This window comes from Manis pentadactyla, chromosome 2 (assembly GCF_030020395.1).
Source record: "Manis pentadactyla isolate mManPen7 chromosome 2, mManPen7.hap1, whole genome shotgun sequence".
In the NCBI taxonomy this organism is placed as follows: Eukaryota; Metazoa; Chordata; class Mammalia; order Pholidota; family Manidae; genus Manis; species Manis pentadactyla.
The window spans coordinates 87,470,137-87,495,920 of NC_080020.1; the positions used below are offsets into that span (position 1 = coordinate 87,470,137).

The window sequence follows — 25,784 nt, forward strand, 5'->3', positions numbered from 1 at the left end:
ATTTATAAACAAACACATGCAATACACATTTAAATATATACAGCTGAGCCTTGAACAACATGGGGGTTAGGGACACTGACTCCCTACACAGTCAAAAATCCATATAAAACTTTTGACTCCCCCAAAATTCAATTACTAACAGCCTACTGTTGACCGGTCTTACCAATAAAGTCAATTAACACATATTTTCTGTTATATCTATTACATACTATATTCTGATAATAAAGTGAGCTACAGTAAAGTAAATGTTCCTTCAAATTGTCACAAATCTCCAAAAAATTTTCCAATATATCTATTGAAAACAATTCCACATATAAGTGGATCCACACAGTTTAAATCTGTTACTGGTCAAGGGTCTACAGTACATTCTTATGACCTATAATCATTGCTAATAGGAGTACACAGGAGGTAATACATCATTGAGACAAACTTTAGAGAAATATCCCATTTCACTTTTTTTAATCAACAATAAACATTTTTCCTTTACATTAAAAATAAAAGGGTTTAACAGTGTAATTATTACAAAACTAATAAACATTACTAGTTGCTATTATCCAGAAGGAAATTATTTAAGTTATACATCTTATTATTGTACAAGTCTTCTCAAACAATATAGGGACTACTAAAATATTTAAGAAACTTACTTTTGTTTTTTCTTCCTTTAGAAGGGCCTGGTTGAACAGTAGCATTTCCTGAAAGATTTATTTCTTTTTTACCAACTTTATCCTGATTCTTTCTTCTTTTCTTTTGATTTAGGTCTGATTCTAATGCAATCTGTTCTGAATCCTGTCCTGCTGAAGTCAGAGACTGCTGTTCTTCAACTGTCTGAGCATCCTTCTGAGACACTTCTATGTCTGAAATTTTAGTGCTCATAGACTCATCTGGATCATCATTCACTCCTTCACTGGCAACTTTTTTCACTGAAAATAAGAGAAATTATTATAAATATATTAACAAGCTATAAAAAAATTCTTAAAGGTGGAGAAGATAAAAATACACAAGGATGTCTGCAAAAATTTGAAGACAGCCTAAACTGCCTTATAGGGAATGACTAAAAAGTTATAATACATTCATGCTATAAAAATCCATACAGCAAATAATAATGAGGCAGACTTATATTTACTAATATAAGAGATTTCAAAAATAGTTACATAAAAATTTGCATGACAGTATATTACGATCTCATTCTTACTAAACAATTACATATACTCTAAGACACACACACACATATACCTGCATACATGCATAGAGAAGAGTTTATGAACAGTTATCCTAGGAAATCTGAGGAATTTGATTTGAGGGCAAAGAAAGAGTTCAAGAAATTTACTTTCTCTATCTTGTTTTCCAATGAACAATCTTTTTAATGAATATTTTTAAACATTTCTAGGGTCCTTTCTGTGAAGGTATAATAATAGTCAATTGTATCAAAAGAGGGAAACAATAAATTAAAGCTTAAAAACCAAAGAATTTAGTATATAATAAGATATAACAGAAAATATGTGTTGATTGACCATTTATATTATTTGTAAGACTTCGGTCAACAGCAGACTGAGTAGTTGAATTTTGGGGAAGTCAGAAGTTATATATGGATTTTTGACTGTGCAGGGAGTCAGTATCCCTAACCCCAATGGAAGCAACATCCAAACCAAAAACAAACTTTAATTCACAATGGATCAGACATCTCTAAAAATATATAATCTTAAAAAATAATAAAATTCAATGTAATTTACTTTTATTAAAAAATAGTCAAAACAAGATATTAAAACTGAGAAAATAACACTGGATTTCTTCTCTCTCAGAAAATAATCAGCAATTTTTAATTTCTAAGACTTGTAATAAGGTATCTGAAAGTTTTCCCATTAAATAAGATACAATAAGTTACTTACAGTGTCACCTGTAACAATAATCACAAGACTAATATATCTGTTCTAATCTCCTAGGGCTATCTGTAGTAAGAAAAAAATTGACAAATAATTAAATAACTTTGCAATTATCAATACTACTTTAAAAAAAATAAAGGCACCAAGCTCCAGAAACAGAAATTCTAAATTAGCTCTGCGCAGAAGAGCTAATAACACAGCAGACCTCACTACTATCTCTTGAAAGGCCTGCTTACAAGGTTGGCCCTTGGGCTGTGTCTGGAAATGTGGGTTTGGGGAAGAGTTCCACCTGACAAAAGTGGCTTGCTGTATCTAAACTGTACAATGTGGTTTATGCCAAACAATTGCTTTCCTTCTAGGAATCTTGAATACTAGTACGTGCCAAGCAGAGAGTATCTAGCAGAGGGTATCTACATGACTAGCCTCTAATAAAATCCTTCAACACTAAGTTTTTAACAAGCTTCCCTGGTAGACAACTGTTTCCATATCTCATCACAACTGGTTGCTACAGGAATTAAGCACACCTGCATGACTCTATTGGGAGAGAACTCTTCAAAGCTGGCACCTGGTTTCCCTAAACTTTGACCCATGTACCTTTTCCCTTTGCTGATTTTGCTCTGCAGCCCTTCTCTGTAATAAATTTCAGCTGGTTAGTACTGACTATGCTTAATCTTACAAGTCCTCCTAGCAAATACTCGAACCTAGGGTGGTCTAGAGGTATCCTCCAAACAGGCTCTCAGTCATAGGTTTGAGCTCTGCCTTTGCCACTATTAACACTGTGAGACCTTAGGAAAAAGCAACAGGATCTCTGGGGCTATTTCTTAGTGAGTAAAACAAACAGAAAGGGGCTGGGTTGTGGACTAGCTAACATATAAGGTTCCCTGTAGTCCCAAGATTCTTAAAATTATGTTGATTCCAGCTACATATTGTCCTCACAGATCAATGTTCAAGTAGTATAAGCCTAAAATCAGAAACACATACAAACAATTTTCTACCTGGTACAAGTCAACATTAACCTTCAGAAAAGTTGTGCTCAAACAATATAATTCAGTCACAAGCCCAAAGTATTAGAACTCTATTTTTTTAAATATTAGAATTTGTGCCAGGTTTATTCTATAGGAAAATGACAACAAGTAACCAAATATGACACCCTAAAATTCTGATGCTCTTTTATACCTACAACTGTGCTCTAGATGCACGGAAGATGTCTAATAGTCCAGCCATGCCAATTATAAAATGGAAGCTGTTGTTTTGGACCAGAAAACTGAAGATTAAAGAAAAATCAATTCCCTCCAATTTAATGCTCTGATGATTGCCAAGCACCTGAACTACATATGAACACACATGAAAATAATACACAGAAAATAATACACATCTATTATAGTAAGTAAAATAACACATTTTCTTTTAGAATAATTACCTTTTACGTTTTTCCGTGGTTTACAGGATTTTTTCTCCTTTAAACTCTGACTTTTAATGGATTTTTGTTTTCTTTTCTCTTCTTCAGCAAGAACTTTCTGAAGCAAATGAGCAAAAAAATCAAAGTCAAATGGACGCTTTTCCTCTGTTAAAAAAAGAAAAAGAACTATTAAGTTTTTATTTTAAAAAAGGAAAACAACTTTCAAGTTTTATTATTTTTTAAGTATCGTAACAGCAAAAGCAAATGAACTTGTCAGGAGGAGAATGTATAAACAACTCTAGTCACTGCAATACAGTCACACAGTAGATACCACTGAGCAGTAAGAAGAACAATTATATTAGTTAAAAAAAAAAGGAGGGAACTACTGATACAAGAATATAGGTGAATCTCAAAAACATGCTGAGTGAAAGAAGCCATACACAAATGAGTAGACTGTATGATTCCCTGAGTAAGGCATTCTAGAACAAGCTAAATTAATCTACAATGATTCAAATGAAATATGGTTGCCCTGGCTCAGGACAGCATCAGGAACTGACTAGAAAAGAGAAACAGGGGCCTTTCTGGAGAGATAAAAACATTCCATATCTTTGTTTTGGGTGGTGATTGCAGAGGTACTTTCTTGGTCAAAATTCAAACTACAAATTGCACTGTGTGTAAATTATAAATCACCTTTTTCAAAAGACTAGGATGAGGAAGAAGTCCTAAAAAGCCTATCCACCATCAGACGTCCTCCTTATCACAACCCTTTCACTCTCTACTCTTCGGCAAATAGGGAAGCAAATAAATATTGATCAGGACCACTCTCTCTAACTACCCATTAACAGCATTGTATCACAAAGCAATACATGAATGAACCAGGGATGAATCCACTACAAGAAAATCCTTACCTAAGCTTTATGTCTAAAAATGTAGTGAATGTAGAGAAAATGGTGCTCTATATTCATAAGCCCCAAGGCTGGTTTGATTACAAGATGATTACAAGATGGTCTCAGAAAAAGAAGTATATAAAAAACAAAAGTAAATTAGTCTCAAGAAATCAAACCTACACCTGGAATTCCTGAAAGCACTAACTGCAGACCCTTAATGTGCTCTGACCTTCCACAGTAATTCGAAAAACACAGCACTAAAATTATGCATAAGGGTTCTCAGAATTCAAAATACAGTTTAAAAAAAACACCACCTAGTTTTTAATTCTTTTTCCCTCACTACGAAGTACCAAAATCAGTGAATTTTAAAGGTACCTATTATAATGGTTTTAACAATGGCTCCACACCCAAACAAAAAGCCTGCTTATAAATTTATGGATCTTTTCTGATTATAATGCATTAAACATAAGGAAAAGTTTCATGACCACCTCTCTAAAATGGAAAGGGTGGAGGACCACAATATTCCAGATCTTTCAGGAAGCATACTCAATACAGTACTGGGTATAGCGTCTCTATCTTAACATCTACTCATAAAATAAAGATACATGCTAAACAACCTAAGTCCTCTCCTTAGATTGTTTTTCTAAGATTAGCACTACAGCAAATGAACACTGACTATATTTACTAATCCTGAAACTTTGGTAATTATATCCCAAAGAATACATGAACTACTCTAAGCAGCAAATTTAATTGTTTTTCCTTACACATCCCTTGATGTCTTTCTCTGGACTTAAAAAGAAAAATGTTAATTTCAATGAGGCTATTAGTTAAAAGTTGAAAGGTATACATCATTCTAAATGCGAATGTCATCTCTTTAGAGGAAACTTTCCTGACCACCCAATCTATACATCACCAACTCCCTCTCTTTCCTCTTTTTAGAAATTAATAACTATCTGAAACTACCGTACTTACCAACTATATCCTTTCCTCCACCCAATTAGACTTAAAAAGTTCTAAAAGTAAATTCTCATCTGCTCTGTTCACATTATGTGCTCAATGACTAGAACAATAACTAGCATACAGCAGGTGGTCAGTTTTGTTGACTGCATTACTGACTGACCACTGGAAGGAATCATCTACGGTATACCTTCCAGGAACAATTAACTCCTTGAATATAGTTCCCTCAAAATAACAAGCACTTAGTATTCTCAGTTCATCTAGTCTCTCAGACTCAGAACTCTGTTTAATTGCTTCTTGATGTTTTAGCTCATCCCTTGCCTATAGATCTGTATTAGCTGCCAGACCTGCACTACTAAAAAGAAAAATTTCCAATCTTATTCTTCCTAGGACAATATAGGGACAAAACATATCTAAAACACACTGGAATCAAAGAAAAAAGACTGGTCATATTTTAGCATCTCCAAATGACGTGTTATAAAATAGGTCTTAATACTTACGGAATGCTTTATCTATTCTCCATCCATTTGTTTTCTCTTCACGTTTAAATTTATTCTGTTAACAAAACAAAAAAACTATAGTAATTTTCTCCTATTAAACAAATGAAGGTTATGTTTTTAAAAAGAATTTTTTAAGAAATTCTTATACACTACGATTCTCTAATAAACAGTATGTCTTTGCCAATAGGCAAGCTAAACCTTTAGTTTTTTGAAAATAGGGGTGATAGATTTGTACTGAGTTCCCTGATCCTCCTTACAATCAATAGCATGAACCAGCAGTGGAAGGTGGATTTACAGCAGATAGAATAAAGCCAAGTACCAAGAACAGATCAAACTATAATCAATTAAGCTAACCAGTATTACTTACATAAAAACTAATGAAATTAAACCTCTTATTCTAATGTTTCTAATGGCATGTAGGAAAGACTATAAAGAAACAATTAAGCAAAATTTTGAAGCAGGCCAAGTTTATCTTTAGAACCTTCTTGATTTTAAGGCACATTTCCTCATGCTTTTCTGAGCACTAAAGATCCCCATTCCCAGTTCCACTCCAGATTACCTCCACTAAGATTGAGCTGGTTAGAATACAAGGCTCAATCCATCCTAAGGCCATCAGGAAGTCTTAGGGCATAAGTTTGTGTCTAAGACTGTCTAATCTTGCATATATATCCTAGGAGAGGGAACACTCAGCCAATCTCTTTCTCCCTTTTACAGATCAGTGGTCTAAAAGCTTTTATTGAAAATAAAAAATCAAACTTTTTAATTGAAAAAAATATAGACAATCACACAAAACAAAGAACTGCTTCATGGCCCTTTTCTTTACTCTGAAACAACTTTTTAAGCAATCACTTTCTTGAATTTCTTTACCATTTATCATTTAAGGGTGCATCTTTAGACTCTATAATTTAGCCTTACCATTTTAAAAAACTTCATATGCCTTTAACATCTTTTAATCTATAAGTAACTCCTCTTTCCCATTCTTTATTTTTCTTCATGAATCTTATTACCAAGTAACACACACACACACACACACACACACACACACACACATACACAATGAAATATTGTTCAGCTATAAAGAAAAGGGAAATCCTGCCATTTGCAGCAACATGGATGGACCCCGAGGGCATTATGCTAAGTGAAATAAATCAGAAAGAGAAAGAAAAATACTATATGATCTCACTTACATGTGGAATCTAAGAAAAACGAACTCAGATACAGAGAACAGATTGGTGGTTACCAAAGGCAGGGGGTAGGAGATGAGGAAATGGATGAAAGTGATCAAAAGGAAGTGATCCAGTAGGTAAGATAAATAAATAAGTCCTCGGGATGTAATGTACAGCACAGTGACTACAGGTAACAATATTGCATTGTATATCTGAAAGTTGGTGAGAAAATGAATCTTAAAAGGGCTCATCACAATGAAAAAAATTTTAACTATGTGTATTGATGGATGTTAACCAAATTTATTATGGCAATCATTTCACTTTTTATGTATTGATATATATACATATATGTCTCATTATGCCATATACCTAAAATGCATACATTGTTATTATGTCAATTCTATCTCAAAAAAAAAATCTAGAAGGGGGGGGCGGAAGATGGCGGCGTGAGTAGAGCAGCGGAAAACTCCTCCCAAAACAACATATATCTATGAAAATATAACAAAGACAACCCTTCCTAGAATAAAGACCAGAGGACACAGGACAATATCCAGACGACATCCGCACCTGAGAGAACCCAGCGCCTCGCGAAGGGGGTAAGATACAAGCCCCGGCCCCGCGGGAGCCGAGCGCCCCTCCCCCCAGCTCCCGGCGGGAGAAGAGCAGGCAGAGCGGGAGGGAGACGGAGCCCAGAGCTGCCGAACACCCAGCCCCCGCCATCCGGGCCAGAGTGCAGGGCCCTGGATACTAGGGAAACAGGGCAGCAAGAACAGTGAGCGGGCACTGGAGGCCGGGCGACAGAGGACATAAGAAAAGCGCGCGACCATTTTTTTTTTGTTTTGCTTTTTTGCTGCTTTGTTTTGGCGAGCGCTTTTTGGAAGTCTTAAAGGGATAGGGACCCCAATACTAGGGAAACAGGGCAGAAAGACCGGTGAGCAGAGGCCTGAGGCCGGCACCGGGGAATAAAGAAAAACGAAGGACCACCTTTTTTTTTTTTTAATTAAAAACATTTTTTTTTTTTTAATTTAAAATTTTTTTTTCTTTTTTTTTTTTTTGGTGGTCATTGTTTTGTTTTGGCGGGTGCTTTTTGGAAGTCTTAAAGGGGCAGGGCGGGTCACTTAATCCAGAGGTAGGGAATCCGGGATCTCTGGGCACCCTAACCCCTGGGCTGCAGGGAGCAGGGAGGCCCCTTACGGAGATAAATAGCCTCCCAGCAGCTCCTGCTCCAACGCGACTCCACCATTTTGGAGTAGCTGCCCGAGCTAGGCCACGCCCACAGCAACAGCGGAGATTAACTCCATAGCAGCCGGGCAGGAAGCAGGAACCCTGTCTGCGCGCAGCTGCGCAGCACAAGCCACTAGAGGCCGCTGTCCTCCCAGGAGAGGAGGGCCACAAACCAACAAGAAAGGAACTCCTTCCAGCCGTCACTCGTCCCAGTTCTGCAGACTATTCCTATCACCATGAAAAGGCAAAGCTACACGCAGACAAAGATCACAGAGACAACACCAGAGAAGGAGACAGACCTAACCAGTCTTCCTGAAAAAGAATTCAAAATAAGAATCATAAACATGCTGACAGAGATGCAGAGAAATACGCAAGAGAAATGGGATGAAGTCCGGAAGGAGATCACAGATGCCAGAAAGGAGATCGCAGAAATGAAACAAACTCTGGAAGGGTTTATAAGCAGAATGGATAGAATGCAAGAGGCCATTGACGGAATTGAAATCAGAGAACAGGAACGCATAGAAGCTGACATAGAGAGAGACAAAAGGATCTCCAGGAATGAAACAATATTAAGAGAACTGTGTGACCAATCCAAAAGGAACAATATCCGTATTATAGGAGTCCCAGAAGAAGAAGAGAGAGGAAAAGAGATGGAAAGTATCTTAGAATAAATAATTGCTGAAAACTTCCCCACACTGGGGGAGGAAGTAATCGAACAGACCACGGAAATACACAGAACCCCGAACAGAAAGGATCCAAGAAGGGCAACTCCAAGACACATAATAACTACAGTGGCAAAGATCAAGGACAAGGAAAGAGTGTTAAAGGCAGCTAGAGAGAAAAAGGTCACCTATAAAGGGAAACCCATCAGGCTAACGTCAGATTTCTCAACAGAAACCCTACAGGCCAGAAGAGAATGGCATGATATATTTAATACAATGAAACAGAAGGGCCTTGAACCAAGGATACTGTATCCAGCACGACTATCATTCAAATATGACGGTGGGATTAAACAATTCCCAGACAAACAAAAGCTGAGGGAATTTGCTTTCCACAAACCACCTCTACAGAACATCTTACAGGGACTGCTCTAGATGGGCGCACTCCTAGAAGGAGCACAGCACAAAACACCCAACATATGAAGAATCGAGGAGGAGGAACAAGAAGGGAGAGAAGAAAAGAATCTCCAGACAGTGTATATAACAGCTCAATAAGCGAGCTAAGTTAGGCAGTAAGATACTAAAGAGGCTAACCTTGAACCTTTGGTAACCACGAATTTAAAGCCTGCAATGGCAATAAGTACATATCTTTCAATAGTCACCCTAAATGTTAATGGGTTGAATGCACCAATCAAAAGACGCAGAGTAACAGAATGGATAAAAAAGCAAGACCCATCTATATACCGCTTACAAGAAACTCACCTCAAACCCAAAGACATGTACAGACTAAAAGTCAAGGGATGGAAAAACATATTTCAAGCAAACAACAGTGAGAAGAAAGCAGGGGTTGCAGTACTAATATCAGACAAAATAGACTTCAAAACAAAGAAAGTAACAAGAGATAGAGAAGGACACTACATAATGATAAAGGGCTCAGTCAAACAAGAGGATATAACCATTCTAAATATGTATGCACCCAACACAGGAGCACCAGCATATGTGAAACAAATACTAACAGAACTAAAGGGGGATATAGACTGCAATGCATTCATTCTAGGAGACTTCAACACACAACTCACCCCAAAGGATAGATCCACTGGGCAGAAAATAAGTAAGGACACGGAAGCACTGAACAACACAGTAGAGCAGATGGACCTAATAGACATCTATAGAACTCTACATCCAAAAGCAGCGGGATATACATTCTTCTCAAGTGCACATGGAACATTCTCCAGAATAGACCACATACTAGGCCACAAAAGGAGCCTCAGAAAATTCCAAAAGATTGAAATCCTACCAACCAACTTTTCAGACCACAAAGGCATAAAACTAGAAATAAACTGTACAAAGAAAGCAAAGAGGCTCACAAACACATGGAGGCTTAACAACACGCTCCTAAATAATCAATGGATCAATGACCAAATCAAAATGGAGATCCAGCAATATATGGAAACAAATGACAACAACAACACTAAGCCCCAACTTCTGTGGGACACAGCAAAAGCAGTCTTAAGAGGAAAGTATATAGCAATCCAAGCATATTTAAAAAAGGAAGAGCAATCCCAAATGAATGGTCTAATGTCACAATTATCGAAATTGGAAAAAGAAGAACAGATGAGGCCTAAGGTCAGCAGAAGGAGGGACATAATAAAGATCAGAGAAGAAATAAATAAAATTGAGAAGAATAAAACAATAGCAAAAATCAATGAAACCAAGAGCTGGTTCTTCGAGAAAATAAACAAAATAGATAAGCCTCTAGCCAGACTTATTAAGAAGAAAAGAGAGTCAACACAAATCAACAGTATCAGAAACGAGAAAGGAAAAATCACGACGGACACCACGGAAATGCAAAGAATTATTGGAGAATACTATGAAAACCTATATGCTAACAAGCTGGGAAACCTAGGAGAAATGGACAACTTCCTAGAAAAATATAACCTTCCAAGATTGACCCAGGAAGAAACAGAAAATCTAAACAGACCAATTACCAGCAACGAAATTGAAGAGGTAATCAAAAAACTACCAAAGAACAAAACCCCCGGGCCAGATGGATTTACCTCGGAATTCTATCAGACATACAGGGAAGACATAATACCCATTCTCTTTAAAGTTTTCCAAAAAATAGAGGAGGAGGGGATACTCCCAAACTCATTCTATGAAGCTAACATCACCCTAATACCAAAACCAGGCAAAGACCCCACCAAAAAAGAAAACTACAGACCAATATCCCTGATGAACGTAGATGCAAAAATACTCAACAAAATATTAGCAAACCGAATTCGAAAATACATCAAAAGGATCATACACCATGACCAAGTGGGATTCATCCCAGGGATGCAAGGACAGTACAACATTCGAAAGTCCATCAACATCATCCACCACATCAACAAAAAGAAAGACAAAAACCACATGATCATCTCCATAGATGCTGAAAAAGCATTTGACAAAGTTCAACATCCATTCATGTTAAAAACTCTCAGCAAAATGGGAATAGAGGGCAAGTACCTCAACATAATAAAGGCCATCTATGATAAACCCACAGCCAACATTATATTGAACAGCGAGAAGCTGAAAGCATTTCCTCTGAGATCGGGAACTAGACAGGGATGCCCACTCTCTCCACTGTTATTTAACATAGTACTGGAGGTCCTAGCCACGGCAATCAGACAAAATAAAGAAATACAAGGAATCCAGATTGGTAAAGAAGAAGTTAAACTGTCACTATTTGCAGATGACATGATACTGTACATAAAAAACCCTAAAGACTTCACCCCAAAACTACTAGAACTGATATCGGAATACAGCAAAGTTGCAGGATACAAAATCAACACACAGAAATCTGTGGCTTTCCTATATACTAACAATGAACCAACAGAAAGAGAAATCAGGAAAACAACTCCATTCACAATTGCATCCAAAAAAATAAAATACCTAGGAATAAACCTAACCAAAGAAGTGAAAGACTTATACTCTGAAAACTACAAGTCACTCTTAAGAGAAATTAAAGGGGACACTAACAGATGGAAACTCATCCCATGCTCGTGGCTAGGAAGAATTAATATCGTCAAAATGGCCATCCTGCCCAAAGCAATATACAGATTTGATGCAATCCCTATGAAACTACCAGCAACATTCTTCAATGAACTGGAACAAATAATTCAAAAATTCATATGGAAACACCAAAGACCCCGAATAGCCAAAGCAATCCTGAGAAAGAAGAATAAAGTAGGGGGGATCTCACTCCCCAACTTCAAGCTCTACTATAAAGCCATAGTAATCAAGACAATTTGGTACTGGCACAAGAGCAGAGCCACAGACCAATGGAACAGACTAGAGAATCCAGACATTAACCCAGACATATATGGTCAATTAATATTTGATAAAGGAGTCATGGACATACAATGGCGAAATGACAGTCTCTTCAACAGGTGGTGCTGGCAAAACTGGACAGCTACATGTAGGAGAATGAAACTGGACCATTGTCTAACCCCATATACAAAAGTAAACTCAAAATGGATCAAAGACCTGAATGTAAGCCATGAAACCATTAAACTCTTGGAAGAAAACATAGGCAAAAACCTCTTAGACATAAACATGAGTGACCTCTTCTTGAACATATCTCCCCAGGCAAGGAAAACAACAGCAAAAATGAATAAGTGGGACTATATTAAGCTGAAAAGCTTCTGTACAGCAAAAGACACCATCAATAGAACAAGAAGGATCCCTACCGTATGGGAGAATATATTTGAAAATGACACATCCGATAAAGGCTTGACGTCCAGAATATATAAGGAGCTCACTCGCCTCAACAAACAAAAAACAAATAACCCAATTAAAAAATGGGCAGAGGAACTGAACAGACAGTTCTCCAAAAAAGAAATACAGATGGCCAACAGACACATGAAAAGATGCTCCACATCGCTAATTATCAGAGAAATGCAAATTAAAACTACAATGAGGTATCACCTCACACCAGTAAGGATGGCCGCCATCCAAAAGACAAACAACAACAAATGTTGGCGAGGCTGTGGAGAAAGGGGAACCCTCCTACACTGCTGGTGGGAATGTAAGTTAGTTCAACCATTGTGGAAAGCAGTATGGAGGTATATCAAAATGCTCAAAACAGACTTACCATTTGACCCAGGAATTCCACTCCTAGGAATTTACCCTAAGAACGCAGCAATCAAGTTTGAGAAAGACAGATGCACCACTATGTTTATTGCAGCACTATTTACAATAGCCAAGAATTGGAAGCAACCTAAATGTCCATCAATAGATGAATGGATAAAGAAGATGTGGTACATATACACAATGGAATACTACTCAGCCATAAGAAAAGGGCAAATCCAACCATTTGCAGCAACATGGATGGAGCTGGAGGGTATTATGCTCAGTGAAACAAGCCAAGCGGAGAAAGAGAAATACCAAATGATTTCACTTATCTGTGGAATATAAGAACAAAGGAAAAACTGAAGGAACAAAACAGCAGCAGAATCACAGAACTCAAGAATGGACTAACAGGTACCAAAGGGAAAGGGACTGGGGAGGATGGGTGGGTAGGGAGGGATAAGGGGGGGAGAAGTATGGGGGTATTAAGATTAACATGCATGGGAGGGGGTAGGAGAAAAGGGAGGGCTGTACAACACAGAGAAGGCAAGTAGTGATTCGACAACATTTTGCTATGCTGATGGACAGTGACTGTAAAGGGGTTTATAGGGGAGACCTGGTATAGGGGAGAGCCTAGTAAACATAATATTCGTCATGTAAGTGTAGATTAGTGATAGCAAAAAAAAAAAAAAAAAAAAAGTACAGTTCCTGTGTGGTAACCTCCAACGTGTTCTACACAAGGGTATAAAGGGCATATAAAAGTGTAGGCAAAGGGTCTGTTTGTGTTTATACAGAGGATCAAAGCCTAATTGGGCTACCCCGAAAATGAACTAAGATACGATATGAAAAAGAACTTCCAATATCTGCACTCTCTGGAAGACTCACGCCAGAAGATGATCATCAAAAAACCCCAACAAAGATCCACGCACTGCTACAGCTGTAGATGCACTCATCCCACCAGTTCCTGGACTTGCCATGGGAATGAGGAAGGAGATATCTAAGCTGGCCTGTGCATACAGTAAAACAACAAATTTGACTGGATCTATACTGTTGGAACTCAACCAAGAATTTGGAGAAGTGCAAATTGTAGCGCTCCAAAGTCTTACAACTACAGACTAGTTACTGTTAAAAGAACATATGGGATGTGAACAGTCCCCAGGAATGGGTTGTTTTAATTTGTCTGATTTCTCTCAGACTGCTCAAGTTCAGTTGGACAATATCCACCATATCATAGATAAGTTTTCACAAATGCCTAAGGTGCCTAACTGGTTTTCTTGGTTTCACTGGAGATGGCTGGTAATTACAGATATGCTTTGGTTACGTAACTATACTCCTATTATGTTAATGTGTGTGCGCAATTTAAGTAGTAGCTTAAAACCTATACATGCTGAAGTTACTCTACAAGAAGATATATCAAAGAAATAATCAATCTTCCCATGTTTTCTTCCGCCTGATACTTCTATAGCTTTTCTTCTTCCTTCCTAATTACAACCCTTAAATAGAATTCGTGCCTCATATCAAATTTACCGAGTATCATAATTCTTCCAAGTGGTAAAGATACCTCAAGACAAATGCTGGGCATAGAAGCCACAGGGCATAAATATGCAAAGAAGTAAAAAGCTAACTTTTTCAAACAATAAGGCTTCCCTCTCACTTACCAACTTCACATTTCCCTGTATGGCCCCGGAAGATGACTGGTTAGCCAGAGACGGGTAAGATTCCTCAAGGGAGGAACAACCTAAGACAGGCACAGTCGCAGGGGGGCCATCAGGTGAGAAATTGGGGATCAACAGAGGTGAGGCTTAGAACCTCACCCCCCCGTTCTGAGAGACATCTTCTGCATACGTGGATGTTTTATTGCCCTGGTCTAGCTTGGATTAACACATAGTCTACAGGCACACACCTGATCATCTACATTTGCTCTCTTACAACACTAAACTATGTTTTCTACCTTTATCTTGTATCTACCTACCACTTCAGCATTTTATTAAAAATAATAATAATAAAGAGAGAAATGTGGTATCCACATATAAATCAAGTATAAAAACCAAATGAGTATTCATATTTGAACTGACTGTTTAGAGTTCATAATGCATGAGCAAAACCGAAAGTTTCTGTGATGACTGCCCTTGTACTGTTCACTATGTAACTTATTCATTATGTAAGAATTTGTTCTACATGTAAAAACTTGTTTGTTATGCCTCAGAAGATTGGAGACTGACAAAAATTAGGCTTGGGGTGGATTAATGATTGTGCATTGAGCATTGACTCCCCTATACAGAATTTTATTGTCGTTAACAACCATTTGATCAATAAATATGAGAGATGCCCTCACAAAAAAAAAAAAAAAAAAAAAAAAAAGGACAGACCTCCAATGGTAAAATAAATAAGTAACCGGGATGTAATGTATAGCATAAGGAATATAGTCAAGATATTGTAACAGCTTGGTAGGGTGATAGCTGGAACCTAGAATTATGTATATAAATGTTCTACCACTGTGTTGTACACTTGAAACTAATGTAATGTAATACTGTGTGTCAACTACCCTTCAATAAAAAATAATTATTTTAAAAAAAAGAAAAGAAAAAAAAAAAATCTAGAAAATAAAGTATGACCCAATTACATGTGGATTACAGGAGACATACTTAAAATACACATATAGGTTAAAGTTAAAGAACAAAAAAATTATGCAAACAGTAAGCAGGGTTAAAGCTGGCTGATACAGCAATATGTGAAAAAGCAGGCTTCTGGACAAGGAGTCATACCAGAGATAAAAAGAGACATTTCCTAATGATAAAAGGATCATTTCAATTCAACAACATGCTAAATATGAATACACTCAATAAAAGAACTTCAGTACACATGAAGTTCCATATATACAAAAGTTGACAGCTCTAAAGAAAGAAACAGGCAAATCTAAAATCATGGTTGGAGATGCCAGCTCTTACTGCTAGGACTAGACAACAACTGCAGAACATACATTTATTTCAAGTGTAGTAGAATACTGGCCATGATGAGAGTATGAGAGGTTTTAAAATACATCTCAACAAATTTCAAGAAACTGAAATTTCACAAGCTTATGTTCTTTGACATTCACAATGGAATTGAGTTAGAAAACAATAAAACTAAGATACTCACAAATGCTCCAAATACTTGGTAATTAAGGAACACACTTCTAAGTAACTGACATTCAAGGAAGAAATCACAAGGGAAACCAGAAAATATTTTTAACTGCATAATGAAAATAACATATCAAAATTTATGAGGTACTGCCTCTTCGGCATTTTATTAAAAATAATAATGGTAATGATGATAAAGGGAGAGGTGTGGGATCCACATGTGGATCAAGTATGAAGATCAAACAAAAATGTTCATGTTTGACCTGATTGTTTGTGGTTCATGGTGTGTGATCGAAACCGAAGGATTTTGTGATGACTGCCCTTGTACTGTTCACCATGTAAAAGCTTATTCACTATGTAAGAATTTGTTCACCATGTAAAAAAAAAAGAAAAAAAAGGCTTCTTTTTTAAACCCTATGGGGGAATATATTTCCCTTATGTGTATTTATATAATATAGTAAGACCTCATTATAGTGAAGTTAATTTTTTGTCACCTGTAAATAGTATTTATGTTGAAATAAATGGTATTTCAACATAACTGTAAGTTCAAGCTACTACTCCCCAAAGAGAATTTTCTGTATTAAATTTATTATAAAAATGAAAAAAAAAAAATTTATGAGGTACAGTTGAAGCAGTGCTTAGATGGAAATGTATAGTTATAAATGTCTATATTAGAAAAGAAGGGTTTAAATTCAGTGTTCTAAATTTTCATCTTAATAAGCTAGAAAAAAATAGAGAGAATAAACCAAAAGTAAATAGAAGGAAATGTCAAATGGAAATAAAAAATTTAATGAAAACATATAAAGAATTGGAAACTTAACATAGCTAAAAGTTGGTTTATTAAAAATAATTTTGGAAATAAAAAACCCTTAGCAAGACATTCAAAGAAAAAAAAAAGGAAAAAGAAAACAATTTATCAAAGAGGAATGACTGCAAATCCTACATTAAAATAAGTGAATATAATGAAAACTTTGTGCCTATAAATTCAACAACTTAGCATCAAAACAGACGAAGAAACTGAAAATCTGAATACCCCTATGTGTATTAAAAAAACTGAATTTATAATCAAAACCTTTCCTCCAAAGAAAACTAAAGGACAAGAAGGTTTCACTGGTGAATTCTATTAACATTAAAAGAGAAATACTACTGATCTTAAACATTTTTTTCAGATAATAAAAAGATGAACACTTTCCAACTCATTTTCTATGACCAGCATAATCCTAGTACCAAAAACAGGGCAAAGACATTAAAAGAAAATTATAAACCAACATCCCTCATAAACAAAGATACAAAAAATCCTCAAGAAAATATAATAAAAACCAACAACATATTAAAAAATACATTATAACTAAATGGGATTTATCAAAGCAATACAAGGTTGGTTCAACATTCAAAAAACAATGTAACTACTCCATTTTCACTTTTCTACACTTTGCCCAAAGATCTGCTGAAAACATACTGAACACTTCAGGAAAGAGTCTACATGCTTTATGAGAAAATATCTAGTGACAAATTTATCATTAATTACTCAAATCAGACAGCTCTTCTAGACAATCAATGTATTGCCTTCACAGAATGTTAACATTTTGTTCTCCCTATATCAAAGATCAACATTAGAAAAGGAACGAAGAACATAAACAATTTTTCATCTTTTACAGAAACAGAATGACCATTACACTGTATAGTGTGGTGGTCCCCAGGCAATTGATCCAAGCCCAGTTTAGTTCAAGAAAAAAAAATGTATCTGTATTTCTTAACAATCCTTTTATTAATGAAGGAAAAATCCCATGATTGGATAAAGATCTATGAACTGAAAATACGTTATAGAAACAGAGTGTACACTCAAATGAACTTCAACCCAGGAAACTTAATTAGAACACTAATTGACATAACTGCTGTTGTTAACTGTGTCACTATTTGTCCTCAAAGTTAAGGTGGTCTAGGAAATCAACAGATTCTGATTGAGAACTATGTAACTTAGCATGCTTCTCGTCTCTCATGCGTTCTTAGGAAATTCAGAAATATATTTTGTGTTCAAAAGCTGCCCTTGATGCAAACATTCTGGCATAATTATCTTCCCTCTTCATTATCTAACTCTTATCTTATTTCAGTGGCTTTACTGGTAGTCCCTCACACCATTTTGGAAGTAGGCAAGATATAAATAAGAATACATACTAAAGTTAAGGAGATTACACTCAGAATTGAGAAGCATACTTTTTGAGCTAGCTATAAAGAGAGGCAGATGTACCAACAACATATAGTGAAAAAGAACACACTGCAATTTAAACCAAAGTATAAAAATATTATTAGTAATTTTTGGTCTTTTTCCAATCAAGAAATGCAATGGACTACTTTACCTTAATTTCTATCCTTGCTCTGTGAGGAAAAAGCTGTCCAATCATAGAAAAGTCAGTTCCTACCATGCTGATGGCTAAAAAAAACATATCTGTTTCTGCAAATACAAAAGATTTAGAAAAACTGAAAATTAATCTTCTTAAATATTTCAGAGGAAAAACGTCTTACATAAGTACATATTTGAGTTAAAAATAAACCTGACAATAGTTAATATTTTTTATTAAATTCTAGTAAGCCTCTAGTCATAGAGATGTGTATGAACATTGTACATAGACATATTTGAATTTCATTACAAAGAATACCTCATGGATCTAAAAACACTTTCTTTAAACTTTTATGTAGAAACATGGTACAATAAATTTGCATATTCATAACAAAGCAGCTGGAGTTAAAAAAAAAAAAAAAGATATTCTCCCTATCTTCCTCAAAGTGTCCTGAAGAAAACTGTCGGTCATAGCCAGTATAATATTACTGTTATGTAAGCAACTAATATGTGCTAAACAGTATGTGAAAGAAAGCACCCTGAAAAATACATACAAAATTAATAGAAGTAACCTCAAGAAAATAGGATTGGGGAAGTCAGAGAAGGAAAAAATAGAGAATCTTTCTTTTTGCACTTTATTCTGTTGTGTTTGAATTTTTATTATTTTATAATAAAAATACTATTTTATAATAAAAAGCAAGTTATAAGCAGCAGCATACAAAAAGTATTACACACTTTTTTACAGCATACATTTTACCTTCAGCGACTGTATTATATAATACTAACTGAGGTAGAACAATATGAGCATTAGAAATATTGCTAAGTTTTCATTAAAATGGCATTTGTGGTACAGGGATTTGACAGAGAGAAATACTGCAGGCAATATGACCATAATGTTAGTTCCTAAAAAGACTTCTAAAGCCAGAGAGATAACTCAATGGTAAGGGCAAGGGGGAGATGCCAGTAAAATTAGCTAAAGAGAAAGCAACACGATAGTTGGCATTTTATTTACTTAGAAGAGACCCGATTTAATTCAGAAACAGAAAATAATTCACTTCATTTCAAATAAGTAACCCACACAATTTAAAATGAAAATTAGTTACCTTTATTTGACCATGGTTTAGAGTAATAGTTTTTCCTAAAGCTAGAATATGTAGTTGTAGAACCACGCTCAAATATGGGGTCTTTTTCCTCAACAACACAGGGGCCTTTTGTCCTTAAAACTTCTACAGTTAAACTGAAAGACATTTAAAAAAAAAAAAAAAACACCTCTTTAAAAACACATTTTAAATAGATCCACACTAAAAATAGGGAAACAGTAAATCATATTTGAATAGTTATATTTTGAAATTTACCACAGCAGTCATATCAAAAGTATAATAATATGAGATATACATATTTTCTAAAAATCTGCTAATTCTCACTTAAATGTGACTGCCAGAAAGTAAAAGTAAATGCCAATTTTCTTTCAAAATCCTTAATAGCAATATAAAATTCACAAAAATCTTTCAGCTACCTAAAAAACTGCTTGGACCTCTGCATATCTCCTATATTTAGTATTACTTTATCATATTAGACCCAACAGGACATACTGAGAAATATAAACATTTTATATTTACATCTATGTTCCTGCACACAAAGCAATTAAATATGCTTTAAACTATTTAATAACCAGCAAAATCATCACAAAAACATGCAAAGCAATTATTAATAGTATTACATGTGTATTTACTTATATAACACATACTTTAAAATTAATTTTACCAATTAAACTGTCAGAAGACTTTCCACTCCTCTTTTTTTATGTACTTACTAATTTATCCTCTTTTTTGAAAAACACTTGGAATAGACAACAAATTACACAATGCCAAAATTTAGGAAATGCTATGTTAAAACTAGGAATTAAGGCAGAAAGCAAACTAAACTTCACCATAACCAAAATCATAAAATGTTAAACCTATGTTTCACTGCATTTTCATTAGTTATTACCACACACCATATTATGTTATTAGTTAGTAATATGAAAATTTGAACACTGATTTCAAGACTGAGTCAAGCTTTGAAATCTATTCTTAGCGGAGGACAGCATGTGATTAGTTTAATAGCTCATCCCAATTACCAGCAAATGGTGGTAGGTTAAATGGATAACAGGTCAGTAGTATCATCTTCTCAGACAAAATACAGCATTATAAAAATTGCTAAAAATTATAAATGAATCTAACCCACCTATTTACAACATTTATTATGCAAATATAAACATCAGAGTCTAAGTGACAATAACAGATACAGAAACTCAATCTCAATAGACAAAGCACATTTGTTCTCATGAAAGCACAACCTCTTTTTTTTAACATACCTTTCTTCATCCAAAATAATAGAACCATCTTCTGCCACTTTTACTCGAGGAACCAGCAATGGCCCATCATCCATCTCTTCTTCTATTTCTTCATTATCTTCAGCATTAGCAACACTCTTACCTTCTTGCCTAGCAAATGTAAAGACAGGTTAATAAATATATCCATGAGAAATGTTTCCTGTATACTATGAACTTCTAAAATAAACTGTTGCAAATGCAACCTTCTAGCTATTTCCAATTTTCCCTATAACATAACTGAAAATACTATATTTTGTTAAGGACCTGATTATAAGATTTTCTCAAATTATACCTGGTAGACTTTAGTAAAAAACTTTTATTCTCTTTGAAAATAAAGAGAATGCTCATCTTTTCTGTATCAATAGAGTATCAAAGAAAACCATCCAGATATTATGGAACTAACAAAAATAACCTTTATAATAAAACAGCATGAGTTTCCAGATCATTTTAATAACTCTTCATAACAACCACTGGGGGTTAGCATTTTCATATCCATTTAAAGCGTGGAGAAGATAAACAACTTCTGCTCTAGATTACACAATAAACAGTAAGAGTAGATCAAGAAAGCCAAATAGTTCTCCAAATAATGACGCCAAATCCCATATGTTTTCCATCAAATTACACTGTCTCCTTAAGGTTTTAACATAAGCAAACATAATGTATAAATCTATAAAAATATAACCTACTTCTAAAGCTTAAGCATTCTGCTTGAAAACGATGTGGATTCTATGCAAAACAGTAATTATTATTTCTAACCCTTAAAGTAACTACCAAAAAAAGCCCAAAGTTTCTACCAATTTTCCACAATCCCCCACCTTGAATTGCAAGGCTACTATAACTGGAGATATTTCTTGGGGGTAAGCTAACATATGATAGTGCAAGGTAGAAAGCAATAAGAAGCTTGTACAAAAAATGGTGTCTCTAAGTGACATCAAGCCATACCTATTGCAGGCTAATATATGCAGAATACTAAAAAAGGAAAAAGGAAAGGGAAGAAAAGGGAAAAGGGAAAAGGGAAAAGGGAAAGGAAAGGAAAAAGAAAAAGAAAAATATATACATGTTTGCTTGGATACACACAGACTAGAATTAGAATGATACATTAAAAATTGGTAACATCTGTTGCCTCCAGGGAGCAGAATTAGAAGGCAGAAAAACAGAGTTTGAAGTTTGTTCTCAGGATACTTTTGCTCCTTTTTAATTTGTACCATGTGACTATATTATTATGCTAAAACAAAACAAAACACTTTTTAATTCTAAAAGTTTTAAAATCATTAACCTTGGCCATTTATATTTGCAAAACACAAATAGTATAGGGCTATCATATTGATTTAAATCAGGCAGTAACTTTCATTCTTGTTACTGATTCTATTTAAAAATTGCTACATAATCTAACTATAACAGGAAGCATCATTAGATTTCATTATTAAATGTAGCCATAAAAGAATATATTCAGAAAAGAATTGAGATGAGATGCTTACTCTCTTGTCTGGGCTGGTATCAATGATTTTTCAGTTTTCTTTTCTTGCTCCAGTGAAGAACTGTAAGACAAATGACAAAATACTTAAGAATTTGTAATTTACACCCTGTCAGTTCTAACTATAGGCATGAAGAAAATTATTTTCACTTACCATAACACTACTATTAATGATGGGTGTGGTCCAACAGTCAGTGATTCAGTCAAAAACTTTTGTTATCAAGTATAAATAATTTGTTAGACCTTAAGTACGGAATGCTCTTACCCTCTAATTCCTTAGCGAAGGCAGGCTTCCAGTCTCAGAGCATGAAACAACATAGATGGTTTTTCTCCAACTCCTACATGTCAAATAACCCAAAACCTAAGTTTCTGGCCCTTCATTCAATTAAGACAAAGACCTAGCAAACCTCAAAAAGGCTCTACTGAAAATATGCCACTATTCCAAATCTACCTGCTAAACCATCACCAAAACAACGAGGCAATTTATTATGAACCTTCTGCCTCTGCAGGCTCTTCAATTAAAGCAGCTTTGTTCTTCATAGATTTGTTGCCATATTATCAAATGCCACTGTATTTCATCAGGATATAGGACACAAAAATTTGATCATCCCTTTAGATTAGGCTAGAGCGTATAAGAAAGAGAAACAGCAGGCTTGATTAAAGAAAAGGTTTAGTTGGTTTACTACATCTTGGTAACATAACAAAGGAAACTTACTTGCAACTGAGAGTTAAAGGGCATCATTTACCATCCCAAGAAAGCATTATTTTCTTGGGAAAAACCACTGATCTCTCTTACAAAATTCTATTTAAAGGGACATTAAATGTGCTATGTTTGTCAACATGCTTTTGAAAAACATGACACTGTCCTCTAAAAGTGATCTTAAATCACTACATACCCAAATAAAGTAAAAGAAAATAGCTTCTTACCTCATTGGATTGTTATCTGGCAGGTAATATATGAAATCCCTCATAGTCATTTTTGAACGATCTTGTGGCCTCTGACTTTCATTTATGGCATATTTGTTTTTCCATTGCTTCTACATAAACACACACACAGATCCACTTTCACTTTACAAATATAGAATAATTTCAGGTGTACTATATACAGAAAATCAAGTTGTAAAACAAAGTTTAATCTAGTATGAATCACTACATAACTGAAAGTTGGGTTTTTTTAAAATTAAGTTTATAATCCACACTGATACCCCCTTACAGCCCACTGTTGCATTTATTACAAGTGCTTTAATATTATTCTTACCACAATTATGCCTAGTTTTAGGAAAAATTTTAGGAAGTTAATAGAAGTTGTAGCACCTTAAGGAATTTTAAAAACTAAAGTGACTGGGACGAGATAAAAGTTCCATGTATAAAATCATGCTTACTAATGCCTTTTAATTGTTTTTACTGAGAATTTATAAATACATCGCTTTTTTTTTTACCCAGTAGTAAACTGGAATTCCATATATAAAATTTTTCAAGTAAATATTTAATTTTTTAATTCCCCAAAATCAATCTAGTTGAGCAGATTTTAGGAAATACAGAACATTTTAAAGGTTTAGATTTTTAAGGATATGGATTCAAATCTCATATCCTCCACTGATGTTTGTACAAAGCAGATAACCTCTCTGAGCTTGTTTCTTTTCATGGAAAATACTGACAACTACTTCATACAATTGAGAAAATTGAGTGAGATAATGACTAGAAAGCACTAAGCTAGGTGCCTTCATCTTAATTAAGGAAAGAGCATTCCATAATTAATAATAAGAGCTGACATTTATTGGGCTATTACTATCTGCCAGACACTAGTCTTTTTTTTCTCACTGTTTAAGGAATTTTTATTAAAGCAAGAATTTTATAATCCAAATTACATTTCATTGGTCAGTTATCAATTCTGCTATTTAAAACAGAAATAGTCTTAAACATGTTTTATATATATTAACTCATTTAATCTTGACATTCCTCCAGTGAGTTAGATATATCATCAGCCCTATTTTGCAGATGAGGAAATAGACAAAGAAAGACTAATTAAATTGTTAAAGGTCACATAGTTATTAAGTTATTAATATTAAGATTCAAATCCTAAGTATCTAACTTCAGAGCTTGCCTGCTTCACTACTGTTACACTGGTCTCTCAGAAAAATAATCAGTCTTCTAGATTAAAAAGAACCTGGACTCTCCTATACACATACATGCAAAACTGTCCTACTTATAAATTCCCATATTGCCAATTTAGAAAACATTATCAATTCATTGTGCTCAACTGTACTTGTCTTATTCAAATGAATGTAACTAGTATCATTGGACATCCTCTCAGAAATTCTGATTGAAGGTTTCTTTTATAAATATGATTGTATGTGTGTATCTGTGTGGATGTGTTTGTGTATTAAACTTCTATTTATGGCCTTCACCAAAAATAATGAAAGATACAGATGAGCAAAATATATAAAAATTAATACTATGGAAAAAAATAGCTTATCAAGTCCATGGTGCTTCATCATCATTTTGTTAACAAAAGCAGATATTCTATTAACATGAGGGATGTTATTTGATTTTGTTCCATCAAAATGCTACAGATGCTTATTTTTCCTTCAAATGATGCCTAACATAAAAACAGAAATTTAGCAGGCAGTCAAAATTCTGATTTTTCTTCCTTACCTTCTCTTTCCTCAATTCTTCTTTTAACATTTCTCTCAGTTTCTGTGCTTTATATATTCGGTATCTGTCTGAGCATGGCTGTTTCTCTTTTGTTGGAATGGGGTTTGGTTGTGCAGCTTCTTGATTAACTGTAGATAAGGGATGAGGCTCTGAAGGAACACTGACACTAGGCTTTACCAGAGTAGGTGTACTTGATGTTCGCTTTCTCCTCTGTGAAACAGTAGAGGAAGATTTACTGGATTCTTCAACATAATTCTTGCCATCAGTCTTTTCATCACTGTTGAAATTAAATAAAAAAAAAGGAGACCATGAATCATCTTTTAAATATTCAAGTTTTAAAAACTAGTCAAGTAATGACCGTTGCATCTTACTACACTGATGGACAGTGACTTCAGTGGGATATCGGGGGGACTTGAAAATATGGGTGAATGTAGTAACCATAATGTTTTTCATTTGAAACCTTCACATGAGTGTATATCAATGATACCTTAATAAAAAAAAAACTAGTCTGGTAAAAATTCAGAACAGTAGTATCATTATTAAAAATTTAATGTATTGAGATATATGCTAATTATGACAGGTTGCAATAAAAATTTTGTTTAGTATATCTTTAGAACAGGTACATAAATCCTAATGAAGACTACTGATCTTCTTCAAACTTCAAGTTCATGCTACTTCCCTCCAAAAAACAAACAGAAAATCAAGTTATAAAACAAAGTTTAATCTAGTGTGAACCACTACATAACTGAAAGTTGGGTTTTTTTAAAATTAAGTTTACAATACACACTGACACCCCCTTAAACTGATCTTAAATACTGGCATTTTACTTTACTTATCAACCTGAGATCAGTCAAACCAAACATACAAAACTTCAAATCTCTGAAATATTTGTATTGCAGTATTTGACGACATTCATTTAGCTACACTGGAAATCTAATTCTGTTTGAGGCAGAAATCATTTATCTTTCATCAGGTATGACTCTACTCATATAGCTATCAACCTTTCCACTCAAAAAAAGTATTCAACCCTAAGAATACAGCAACC

The 25,784-nt window shown here is 34.8% G+C and overlaps 1 protein-coding gene across 4 annotated transcripts in view; it reads right to left on the reverse strand.

Moving 5' to 3' along the window:
* The window catches only part of BDP1 (B double prime 1, subunit of RNA polymerase III transcription initiation factor IIIB), a 110,219-nt gene that overhangs the window by 81,737 nt on the left and 2,698 nt on the right, over positions 1–25,784 (reverse strand). For 3 of the 4 annotated variants that reach the window (XR_005025276.2, XM_057494513.1, XM_036887747.2), the window contains exons 2-10: positions 24,740–25,016; positions 23,012–23,121; positions 22,089–22,148; positions 20,593–20,721; positions 19,340–19,473; positions 18,256–18,350; positions 5,624–5,678; positions 3,301–3,444; positions 645–920 (exon numbers count right to left, since the gene is read on the reverse strand). Coding sequence is in view for 3 of the 4 variants with exons in the window: in XM_057494513.1 (XP_057350496.1) it covers positions 645–920; positions 3,301–3,444; positions 5,624–5,678; positions 18,256–18,350; positions 19,340–19,473; positions 20,593–20,721; positions 22,089–22,148; positions 23,012–23,121; positions 24,740–25,016 (1,280 nt within the window). In the remaining variant the exon portion in view is untranslated. The remainder of the gene's footprint in view (positions 1–644; positions 921–3,300; positions 3,445–5,623; positions 5,679–18,255; positions 18,351–19,339; positions 19,474–20,592; positions 20,722–22,088; positions 22,149–23,011; positions 23,122–24,739; positions 25,017–25,784) is intronic. The other variant, XM_057494524.1, reaches the window with a different exon arrangement.